The sequence below is a fragment of the Gavia stellata genome, chromosome Z, assembly GCF_030936135.1.
Source record: "Gavia stellata isolate bGavSte3 chromosome Z, bGavSte3.hap2, whole genome shotgun sequence".
In the NCBI taxonomy this organism is placed as follows: domain Eukaryota; kingdom Metazoa; phylum Chordata; class Aves; order Gaviiformes; family Gaviidae; genus Gavia; species Gavia stellata.
This window is the reverse complement of record NC_082637.1, coordinates 36,661,422-36,674,036: the sequence shown is the minus strand read 5'-3', so window position 1 is coordinate 36,674,036 and position 12,615 is coordinate 36,661,422. Positions and strand designations below refer to the sequence as shown.

The window sequence follows — 12,615 nt, the reverse complement described above, 5'->3', positions numbered from 1 at the left end:
CCATGCCCATTAAACCATGTCCCACAATGCCACATCCACACGTTCCTTCAACACCTCCAGGGAGGGTGACTCCACCACTTCCCTGGGCAGCTTATTCCAGTGTCTCACCACTCTCTCAGTAAAGAAATTTTTCCTAATATCCAGCCTGAACCTCCCCTGGCACAACTTGAGGCCACTTCCTCTTGTCCTGTCACTCATCACTTGGGAGAAGAGACCAACACCCACCTCTCTGCAACCCCCTTTCAGGTAATTGTAGAGAGCGATGAGGTCTCCCCTCAGCCTCCTCTTCTCCACACTGAACAACCCCAGTTCCCTCAGCTGCTCCTCATAAGACTTGTGCTCCAGACCCCTCACCAGCTTCGTCGCCCTTCTCTGGACACACTCCAGCACCTCAATGTCCTTCTTGTAGGGAGGGGCCCAAAACTGAACACAGGATTCGAGATGCGGCCTCACCAGAGCCGAGTACAGAGGCACAATCACTTCCCTACTCCTGCTGACCACACTGTTTCTGATACGGGCCAGGATGCCGTTGGCCTTCTTGGCCACCTGGGCACACTGCTGGCTCATATTCAGCCGGGTGTCGATCAACACCCCCAGGTCCTTTTCTGCGGGGCAGCTTTCCAGCCACTCGTCCCCAAGCCTGTAGCATTGCACGGGGTTGTTGTGACCAAAGTGCAGGACCTGGCACTCGGCCTTGTTGAACCTCATACAATTGGCCTGGGCCCATCAATCCAGCCTGTCCAGATCCCTCTGCAGAGCCTTCCAACCCTCGAGCAGATCAACACTCCCGCCCAACTTGGTGTCCTCTGCAAACTTACTGAGGAAGCACTCAATCCCTTCATCTAGATGATCGATAAATACATTAAACAAGATTGGCCCCAAAACTGAGCCCTGGGGGACTCTGCTCATGACTGGCTGCCAACTGGATTTCGCTCCATTCACCAGATATATAATACTGTCAAATTCCTGCACCTCAAAGGAAAAACTGCAGCAACAGAAACATTATATTCCATAGGCAATTTTCTGGTAACGTTCTTTAAATTTAATACTTAGAAAAACAGTCATGTTGGGATGCTAGACTATAGGACATCTAATAACTCATAAGTATACATATGAACATAAAATTCAGTCCAATAATGTTTAGTAGTCAAACAGAATGCTATTAAATTTAACAGACAACAAACTAAAAATGGAAAATGCTTCAAGAAATTATCTTATCCAGATTAAGAAACATAGTCTAGTCATAGTCTGGGTCCAGACTGGGTCCAGAAAATCAAGTTCAAGCTATTTTAACACAAGAAGTTGGAAAGTAAAATATGTATTTCTTCAGAACATCTACAAAGTAGCCCCTTCACTTCAGTAATATCTGTATGTAAATATCTGTAAAAATACATAAGTAACTTGAGCATTTCCATTATCTGTAACTATACAGTAAATGGATAGGGAAAAAGAATCCCAGTCTCTCAAGTAGTTTATCTACTTAAAATGCAACCTGACTTTGTGGTACAACAGCAAAATAGCACAGAAGATCCTTGTGCACGCCCAGCTTTCAAATTCTCAATATAAGAAATGGTTTGTTTGGGGTTTTTTGAAATCCAGATAATTCCAGGGATCCATTTTATAGAACCACCCCACAGTTGATGGGGCGATGGGAAAATAACAAATTAACTGCAGCACAAGAGCAAGTCCGTGTGAGAGAAACACGAATCTCTTAATTTGGGTACACACCCCAATAATAAATGGATATGGAACAGCAAACTTGGTTTATTGGCTCGATTTAGCCCAAAACAGATGAATGAGCACCCATATCAACTGCCCCTAGCAAACTGCTAAGAGCAGAATTTTTACCCATAGTAGTAATAATACTGCTGCACCACCACGGTTTAAACTCAGCTGTCAGACTGGCACAAGCATTAGCAAGTGCAGGAAGTGTTCCTAGCAGCAACAAATCCAAAGTCGACTACAACTACTGCTGTACTCGGTGCCCACCCTTCCTTATGTATACTAGTGCAAAAGCCTATATTGAAGCTAAAGGAAAGATTAATTCAGTATTTTCTTACTGCTACTTCATTTCAATACTAGTTTGCTACAACAGCATCATGGAAAACCTTTGTAATGCTGATAAATTTTTTCACTATGAACGAAGTTCTCATTAGCAAGTATGAAGTTATTGATGAACACATCACCACATTTGTACGTTATACATTGTTATAGTTATTGAAAAGTGCAAATTTGCAGAAGCTGAGACATCACAAGACCGCTAAAGGATATCCTAGATGGATTTGGTGTACACACACAGAAAAATACTGTACTAGGTTTGTAAGTTTCAAATGATTTCTGCAGAATTAAAATGATACTTTAATACCCCACAAAAAAGTATAAATAGGAACCAAATAAGATCTTTTTACAAGGCTAGGTTCAAGCTGTGGCTTTTATTTATTTCTGTCACCAGGCAATTTTATCTAACAATTTACTAGCAGTGGCAGTGACTCCTTTCCCTGCAGAAAATTTGCACTCTGCTTGGTGCAACTTTAACTCTTAACAATACCAGCAGAGGTGCTAAGAGTTCCTATGAACGGGTATGAGAGGTCTGTACAGCATCACCTTCCTTGTTATTTTTCAGTTAATGACTGTGCTTTTGATAAACCACACGAGAGTATCATTTTAATGAAGCAAATTACATTTATTCCAAGAGTAAAATTAAGTAAACAAGAGTCCTTACTTCTTGATTGTGTTTAATGGTTAAGTCTAATTTTTCTTCTTTCACTTGACAGAGTTTCCTTCTCAGATCTTTAGCAGTGTCCAATTCTGATTCATTGCTATTTTGTAGTAACTGTGACTCACACTTGGCATTATGTAAGCTGCAAAATATGAATGTTTTCAACAAAGATAAGTATTCCTTTTAAGTTTTAATGCTTTCTTATTTCAATGGTCAGATTGTGAGCCCAAAGTTCTAAACATTCACTTAAGAAAAATTATGCCATGCAGTTATCATACTATTGCTCTTTGAAAAAAGGGTTATTCAGAATTGCTTATTATGCAAGATATGAGAGATGCAGCAGCAGGAACTTAAACCAGACATGCACTTTGGACTTCCAAAGTTGATTTAAGCATAACATGGCTTTTATTATTTTTCATTATCTTTATTATTGATTCAATAAACTTACAGGATGCTTAAAAAACATCATTCCAATCACTTACATTAAAAAGACTAGCAAGCTTTTGTTTGTCTCCTGCAGTAAGGCTTTTTTTTTAACATGGATTACCATCTCAAAATCACCTCTGTCATGAAACAAATGCACACGTGGAACAAAAAAAAAAAAAAAAAAAAAATCACATTTCCACTTTTTTCTTCAAAGATATATACATTTAAACTACACATAAGCAATTGATCACAAACACAATGCAAATAAAAGGTCTAGTACTGTAAAATACCCAGTATCTTCATTTCCACTACTATTTCAGTTTAAAGAAAATCTACTTGGCAGTTAGCAGGATCAGCCCTTGAGCACCACAAGCAATATTAAAATAATCAAAACAAGCTTTTATATGTAGAGTGAAAAACTAATATAAAAATACATGTTTAATTAAAATAAACTAGTTTAATAACCTTATGTGCAATTATTGTAACTTGAAACTGGGTAACTTAAATTATTACAGGAGTTAAAAATTAGTTCTCACACTATTTTACATGCATCAGTTTTCACAAAAATGCACAGTTGTCAGAACCACTAAATATGAAAGATACTGTGAAGAGAGACATGATTAAATTAATCACAAAGTTGGCATCACCTCATCATAACTGGAAATACTAAAATAGCTTACATTTGTCTGCATGAAGTCTTAAGCATTAATTACAGAAATGACAGTCTACTGGATTTTAATTATTTGTTTTTTCTAAATAAAAAATGACCACTTTACCCCTAATGTTTGTGCACAGGCACCATTAACATTTTCCGCAACTGAGAACTCTACTTGATGATACAGGTTTTCTCACGTAAGTTGATTAGCAAAAAAGACAGAAATGTCATCAACAAGGGGAACAGTAATTTAGATTAAGTGTTGACTTTAAAAACATTACTAATAACAAAGGATGAAATTTCAGGTTTTTAGCTGCAGCCTATAAATATTTTATGATTTAATAAATACTAAGTCTGTTTCCATTTAAAAACAAGATGGACTTCATCTGTGACATCAGAATTACTGTATGTCATCAGTAATTGTTCCGCAGGGTGCCACGTACTTAACATATTTTATATATTTAATTAAAGTAGGATATAAGGATCATTAACACCTGCATGTACTGCAAGAAAATCACAGGCACATTATTAGCTTTCAGTGTTCACTGTGGAAGCCATACCGGAACCACCGGGGCCCAAAGGAACCACCGGGGCCCAAAGGGCAAAAGATCCACAACAAGGTAAATAAAATCACATATTGGCTATTTTATGCAATTCTTAACTACTGCAATAAGATATGGTGGTAAGTTAAGCAGGAAATAAGAAGGATTTGAACAGCCAGAGCATCTATAAACTGTATAAAAGCTTGTTTGTGGACATCATATAATAGGTTTGGGAGACCTTTATTCTTCTGTGGCTGGGGAAAAAAGAGATGAAAGAAAGGCAAGAGAGATAGTGCAAGAGGTATCAATCTCAACTAAAGATAGCACCAAATTTAGCAAAGCACAGGTTAGGGGAAAAACAGAATCCAAATTGAAAACTGGGGAGGACTAGGGCAAAGAAACAAGGGTTATGGGAAGGCTAACCATTTTTATTAGTTTGCGGGCAGCAGGGAGGTCATTTTGCTTCTTTAAACCTGGTGATATCTAACACTTCTTGCATGGAGAGCACACTGAATGCAAGCAAGGGAATGAGTACTTTCTGTGAAGTAAATAAAAAACACCTTTAAATCTTTAAGTAAATGACAGCGGTTTGTACAGCAATCAGCTTTCAAGAAAACTCTTCCTTCCAACTTCTCTATTAATTATCCAGGAAAAAAAGAGCCCAATGGAGATATAAAATAAAACTTACTCAGTGGAAAATTTAACTATGTGATTAACTGTTCTGCTTAACTGGAAGGGAAAAAAAAAACCAAAACAAGAAAACAAGCCACAAACAAATTACAAAACATCACAAATAAGAGCAAATTAATGAAATGAAAAATGTGCATCAGAGCATTAAGACACAATAGCACAACAGTAACTACTGGGAAACAAGCATTAAACACCTTTTTAAAAAAGCATTTTCTGTATAACTTCTAAACTCACAATGCCATTACTGAAAAATTAAAAATATAAAGCAGAAAACCCCATTTTTATTCTTAGTATAGAATCACATTGAATCAACTACTCAAACAAAAAAACACACACAACAAAAAAAAACCAAAGGAATTATTACTATGTTAACCACTTCATTATTTTATTTGTGTACTTACACATTTTCAAATAAAATAGAGATTGGCCTTAAGAATTCTTATTTTTGTGAAATTTTCTTTAATCATCACAGCATCACCAGGAAATGCAGTACTTTATGAAAGCTTCATGCTACCTATTGTAGGACATTCTTCCTTCCATATTCATATTACAAGTAGAAATGCTACGAGCATAAAGCTCTCGGAAGCTTAAAACAACCACACAAAATCCTTGGAAAGTTTCACAGCATGTATGATTTGCAGTCTAATAAGAATTCAGAGAATGCTTTGTACTTCCATTTTCATATATTGATAGCTCATCAATCATTGGTTTTGAACTGAAATACGTATTTTACCAACTACAGCTCTTATCTAAGACACCATTTATAGTAGTACTTTAAGATTCTTCAAGAAAGCATATAAGAAGGTTAAAAGGCTTTTGAGTTCTACACTGCAGAATAACTTTTGTAACTCAAAAACTTTAAATTCACATTCACTTCACAAGTCAGCTAGTTACAGTGAACATAGAACATTGCAGAAAAAGTTTTTCACTAGCTTTGCTTCCACAACTGGCAGAAAACATAGAGTAAGTTTGTAACAGAGAGGAATTTTATTTTATTTACTACCTAGCAGTGGAATCTTGCTAAACTTGCCCAGCTGAAGAAGTAATCTGCAGTCTGATATCCTAATCAAAGTTCATATTTGTAGAATTTTGCTGTTCCTATATATAATTGGCAGATCTGTATAATCAGACTTTAAATAGTGTCAAATAGCTCTCACAGCTAACATAAACAGAATGACTTAAAGCTTACTTTAATTATGCCAAAGACCAAACACATACCAGGTTATAAAAAATAAGAGCCATGTACAACACTTACAGCTGACCTCTACCACCTCAGCTAATGCAGAAAACCATTCCGTAACTCCAGGTCAGCATTCCTAACTGCAGACAGGAACTCCCTCTAACTCTTAAGTCATGTCTCCTACAGTCGTGTGAGAATTCTTGCACATTGGATGGCCAGTATGCACGCCTTCAAGTAAATCTTTTCATCTAATGACTATATTGACATGGCACAGCTTGCATATATCACACCATATCTGGTTTTTCTTCAGTCTGAATTACGTAATTTCAGGGATCTAGAAAATAAAACCACAAAAACATGAACCATATCACTAGACTTAAAAATACAGAAGTGGAGCTCACCATTTAGCTTCCGTGACAGTGTAGCTGACTGGAGAGGACAAACTCATGACGTCTAATATGCAGCTTTTTAACTCTATAAACTCTGGAGAATGAACATCATCTTCAACTATATGTACTTTTACTTGAGAAGGTTCAAAGATTACTCTGTTCCATACCATACAAACATTAAAACCTGTAACAGAGACATGCTTTAGTTTATTTGGCAGCATAATAAAAGAATCATTTGTTAACACAAACAGTTACCAGTGTTACTACTATGTCATGTGAATAATTACCACCAACTGCAATTTGACATTAGTTTTAGTCAACAAAGAGAATTGTGCTGCCAGTCCTCTCAGCTTGAATATTGTAGATGAAAAAAAAAAAATGTAGAATATGCGCTGCCAGGGTTTTCAGAAGGACGTCCATACAAAATGTTATGTTTGCATAGATTCCCCTACATTCTCTATTCTCCCAAGAGGATCACAAACTCCATTTCTCTTCAAAAAAATTCTAAAGAAGATAAAAGCACGTACTATCTTTTTTTAAGTAGGTCAATATGCAAGGTTTGCCGTCTAATAGCAGCCTTTAACATAGCAAGTCTTCTAACTGTTTCATAAACCTGGAATTTTCTAGTTGAACGTATTTTTATTGTATTAGATATATCAGCAGTATTTAGGGGTATACACGAGGAACATTAAATTCAACTATAACTCAGCTCACCTTTAGAAGAAACTCACTAATTTAGCATTACTGATAAAAAGAAATCAATACGGATAACGTATTTGTAACATAGACCTTAAAAAAACTCCAAGTTTTACTTCAAGTTGAATAGCAAACTCATTTATGAGTTCTTTCTATTAATTAAAGCAAGGTAACATGAAGAATAAGCTGTATTCAACAGCCAAGATTAATGAGCCACAAAGGTTTGCTTTTGAACTCCACAGCAGATGAACATCCATACTAAGTCCAAAACAGGAAACTAGCCTGGACTCCATCTTTACCATCTCTGGCTTGCAGCCACACGTTTGCCCCAGCCTGTTTCTGTCGGACTGAACACAGAAGTACCTGGTGTAATATAATAACTGTAAACTGATCTTGTTCATTCCAGTAGCTAATAATCTGTACTAGAAATATGGAGAAGAAAAAAATGCAGTTCTGCTTTAAACTATAATTTTAACAGAACATGCAGCAAGAATAAACCTATTATTTCTAAAACCTGGTGGGTTTTTGTTTTGTTTTTTTTTTTATATAGAAAAGCATAACAACTGGTGCCCAGGGTTATCATACTGCTTTATACTGAAACACACAGTTATTCCAAAGTATCTTCAAAATCAAGTGGAGTAGTATGTGAAGAAAAGTACAATGAAGGTTAATAGTTTGCTTTAGTTTCTTATTAAAGAATATCTAGATGTATTATTTGTGACTTTTAAGATCTACCCATCAGAATTCACCTTGGTACATGTGTTAATAAGCCCTAAAACACATAAGTACCATACAACTGTCACTCCCGCACCTAGAGAGGCTGACACAGCTTTCTTTCCATCACACCTGACAAAACAGTTGAAGACATCATTTTCAAAGTACAGATAAGTCTGTGGTACAATTGCTAGACACATGTTAAGGTCCATTTAATTATTAGTAACTTGCAAACTAAAAGCTCCAATTTTACATAAGAGAAGAACAGTCCTGAGTATTTGTAGTATTGTATGCAACAAAGATCAATTGTTTGGATAAAAAGAAACTGTGATTTCAGGGTATGGGAAACTATACCTCTATCAATTGTGCCAAATTTTCACATTAAGATGTAGCTCTGAACACTGAGAAACTAGTTTTTCATACCACCCTTTTAAGCTTTATTGCAACTTACACTAAAAAATCTCAGAATGAACAGTAGGAAAAAAAAAAATAGGTGTAAGTAAACGACTCTCAGAAATCATTTTTTTCACCTCAAGAATAGAACTCACCAACTCTACCCAATAACCAACAGCTGCAGTGAAAAAAAATCTTAGTCTCAAAACATAATCAAAATGTACTGTCACATCCACATCATTCTGCAGTTTTACGCCTTCCTGAAATTACTCTGAAGTTACACACAGGGGAAAAAAAGAACCTAAAGAATGTTTTCAGGGAATGCTAGTGATTTTGAATATGCAAACTTTCTGTGTTAAAATACGTATCAATAGCTAGTTTATTAGCGCAAATGGATACACTCCAAAAGTACGCTAGTTCACTTACAAAAAAAAAAAGCATTCAAGTGGCATGGAATGGCTCGCAGGAGTCCCATAATTAAACAAAACAGTGTAAGAAGTGTTCATTTGAGGAGTCAATATGTTTGACGGGTGTTACCTACAAAACTTATATCATATTCTCCTCACGAACTTCTGAATATCCTTAAGAAACTTTAGCAAGGCCATTGATTTAGATTGGATATAAGCAAGAAATTCTTTACGGTGAGGGTGGTGAAACGCTGCAACAAGTTGCCTAGAGAAGTTGTGGATGTCCCAACCCTGTTATCGTTCAAGGTCAGGTTGAACAGGGCTCTGAGCAACCTGTTGTAGTGAAACATGTCCCTGCCCATGGCAGGGGGGCTGGACTAGATGATCTTTGAAGGTCCCTTCCAACCCAAGCCGTTCTATGGTTGACACTACTCAAGATACATCTAACCATAACCTTAAGATGTATTACTACTTTAAAACATACAAAGCCAGGCGTAACTAACGCATCTGCACCGGAACCTATAAAAACTCACCAGCAGTTGTTTCAGCTGAAAGAATCACTAGATTTTCATTAACGCCGACCAAAATTTTTATGCAAGCTAAAAATCAAAGCAACACCATCACTTCACTACGCTTACACCAAAGGCGTCACTTGTTTAAGCGCAGGCTGTACCAGTGGCTGAGAGGGTGCGTCTGGCAGGCCGGCGGGAAGTGCGGCGTGCCGGCGGCTGCAGGGAGAGCGCCGGCGGGAGCGCCCGGCGCGGCGGCAGTTCAGGACGGGCCTTCAGCAACACCCCCGCGCAGCCGCAGGGAGCCGCCCAAAAACCGCCGCCAGCGAGAAACGAGCCCGAAGCTCCGTCGCTACGGCCCGGCGCTCTGTCCACCGAGGGCCGCCAGCCTGCTAGTGCCGGGCAGAACGGCCTCGCGGCCCTCCCGCCGCCCTGGCTGCGCGCCGGGCAGCGTGCCGCCGCCGGAGGGCGGCCAGAGGGACCAACGGTGCCGCGTCGCCGCGGCAGACGGCCCCGGAGGCGCCAGACGCGGCCGGGGCACTCCTGAGCCGTGCGTGAGGCGCCCGTCCCGCCGAGCCGCCCCCACCGGCCCCGTCCCACCTCTCCGCGGCCGCCGTCAGGCCGCGCGGTCGTTAGGGCCCGGAGGGAAGGACGCGACCACGCCCCGCCACACCCCGCCTCGCCGCGCGCCGGGCCTTCCCAACGGCGACTTCCGGCTGCGGCGGCGGGCCGCAGCTCCGCCCACGCCTGGCAGGCGGCGAGCGGCTGAGCGCGCGCAGAGCCCTGGCAATGCCGCCGCTCGGCGCTGGCGGGCGGTGCGCCGCGCGTGCGCGGGGCGGGACGGGGCGGGGCGGGGCGGGTCAGTCAGGGTGCGCCGCTGCCGCGGCCGGCTGATGCCTCGGGCTCCCGCCTCAGGCTGCGGCCTTGCCTTCCTCCCGGCGGGCCGGGTGTGGGGGCCGCTGCCCGGCAGCCCGCCCTCCGTCTGGTAAGGGTTCCAGCCCTCTGGGAAGCGGAGGCGCAGTGCCCTCCTCATCGCGCCGGCGACCTGCGCGGAGCGGGTGGCACAGCTGGGGAGGCCGGGCGGAGCGGCCGGGCACCTCCGCGGTTTCTGCCGCCCTGTCTCCCGCTCCCTGAGGACGTGGGCCTCGTCCAGTGTAGGAGTCGCTTCGGGGCCGCCCGAGACTTCTGGCTGCGCGGAAGTCTCCTAAGCCAACGCCGGTTGCCCCAAGGCAGGCCGCTCCGCACCTGGGAGGGTGGCTGAACCCTCCTTCCCAGAGCTGCTGGCCCGGGGCCGTGTTTGCAGCGGGGAAATCGCAGCCATGTCTTAGGGATACTGAATCCCTAAAACGGGTAATAGGGAATACGCGCAGAGGAAATAAAAATGACAAACTAATGTCAAAGCCAGATTGAGATTTGGATGTTCTCAAATACAGGGCGGTACATTCTTCAGCGAGGCTATCAAGAAAAACATAGGTAATGATTTTGAAAGACCATAAGACAGAATCACAGCGGGGGGGGGGGGGTGATGGGGGAGATGGTTAACAAACTCCCCTTCTGTTTGCCTTTCTGCACAAATGGAAAGCTTCTTGTGAAACATCTCAGCTAAGAGGTTTCAAGCCCCATATGTAAGCATTCATGATGTCAAACAACAACAGCACAAGAGGCTGAATAAAATCCACCCTATGATATGCCAGAAAAGTGGACAAGGTATTCTTCTGGCAAGCATGTCACAGGCTGAAGGGAATTAAAGTAATTTTAAGTTTATATGTTCAGTAACTACTGTTGACGTTATCATAAGTAGATACGCATTAAGATGTTAGTAACAAGGAATTTGAAAGGTACGTTTTATACGTATTCTTTTGATACATGACCCTGAATTTCCATAGGCCATGAGAAATCTGGGTCCTCTTGCATAAGCAACATTGTGTTTAAACTATCATGAAGCACACTTGGAAAAGCATCAGTAAGATACTCTCTTAAAAGAACATTGGTATCCATCCAAAGAAGAAAAATGTATCATGGTGTCCATGGATTACCACGTTATCTAGGGAAATACATATCCACAAATGACCAGGTTAATCTTAGAAAATATACAGTCCAAAAATGATGAAGTTATTTGAGAACACACAGTCCAGAAGATGAACAAGTCACTTAAGAAACAATAATATACTGATGGATAGTGCACAGAATGGGTGCATATGGAAACAGGGAAAAAAAAAAAATCGTATGTGGGAAACTCAGTTATCCTTGTCTATAGAAGGGATTACATAATTCAACTGTAATCAAAGTTGACCCCAAGTAATAGTGTAGGTGGAGACACCTGAAGATTGGATATATAAGACTCTAGTGAACTTACACAACTCTGTGTTGTGTAAGGCGCCATTTCTTCAGCACTGGATATGCAGCACCCATCAGTCTGACAGGCTGCATGTACTGTACTGCTGCTTATTGTATTGGGTCTGGCTGAGATGGAGTTTATTTTCCCCACAGCAGCCCTCATAGAGCTGTGCTTTGTATTGGTAGCTAGACAGGTGTTGATAACACACCAGTGTTTTGGCTGCTGCCGAGCAGTGCTCACACAGCATCAAGGCTGTCTCTCTAACATTCCCCCCTCACCAGTAGGCTAGGGGTGGGCAAGATCTTGGGAGGGGACATAGCTGGGACAGCTGACCCAAACTGACCGAAGGGGATATTCCATACCATACGATGTCTGCTCAGCAATAAAAGCTAAGAGGAGAAGGAGAAAGGGGGGGCATTTGTTGTTTATGACTTTTGTCTTCCAGTACCAGTACCCCTATGCGTACTGAAGCCCTGCTTCTTGCGAAGTGGCTGGACAACACCTGTTGATGGGAAGTAGAGAATAAATCTTTTCTTTTCCTTTGCTTCCGTATGTAGCCTTTGCTTTTGCTGTATTAAACTGCCTTTACGTTGACCCATGAGGTTTTTTTCTTATTTTCTCCCCCCGTGTCCTGCTGAGGAGGGGAGTGATAGAGTGGCTTGGTGGCACCTGGCGTCCAGTCAAGGTCAACCCACCACATTTATGTAAGTACTGCTTTCTTATCACTATGGAGAGCTGTGTTGCATTACCTATTCTCAGGTTTTCTGGGTTGTATTTGGTCTGGTAACCCCCTCTCCAGCATGGGTGTGACTGTTTACTCTGGATGCAACAACTGGAAATGAGCAGAATGAAGTCTTAACCTTTCTTTAATTCAGACTTTTGAATCTAAATTCAGATTTTGTAATGTCAAAAAATCTACAGAGAAATACTATTAGCAATTTAAAGTTTGTATTTATT

General features: G+C 41.0%; 1 protein-coding gene across 1 annotated transcript in view; it reads right to left on the bottom strand.

Annotated features, from left to right (window-relative positions):
- Window positions 1-9,375, bottom strand: part of CCDC171 (coiled-coil domain containing 171) — a 152,607-nt gene extending 143,232 nt beyond the window's left edge. Inside the window, exons 1-3 of the mRNA XM_059833463.1 lie at window positions 9,345-9,375; window positions 6,614-6,785; window positions 2,723-2,861 (exon numbers count right to left, since the gene is read on the bottom strand). Of these exons, the coding sequence (XP_059689446.1) occupies window positions 2,723-2,861; window positions 6,614-6,771 (297 nt within the window). The 5' untranslated portion in view covers window positions 6,772-6,785; window positions 9,345-9,375. The remainder of the gene's footprint in view (window positions 1-2,722; window positions 2,862-6,613; window positions 6,786-9,344) is intronic.
- Between the last annotated feature and the right edge of the window lie 3,240 nt (window positions 9,376-12,615).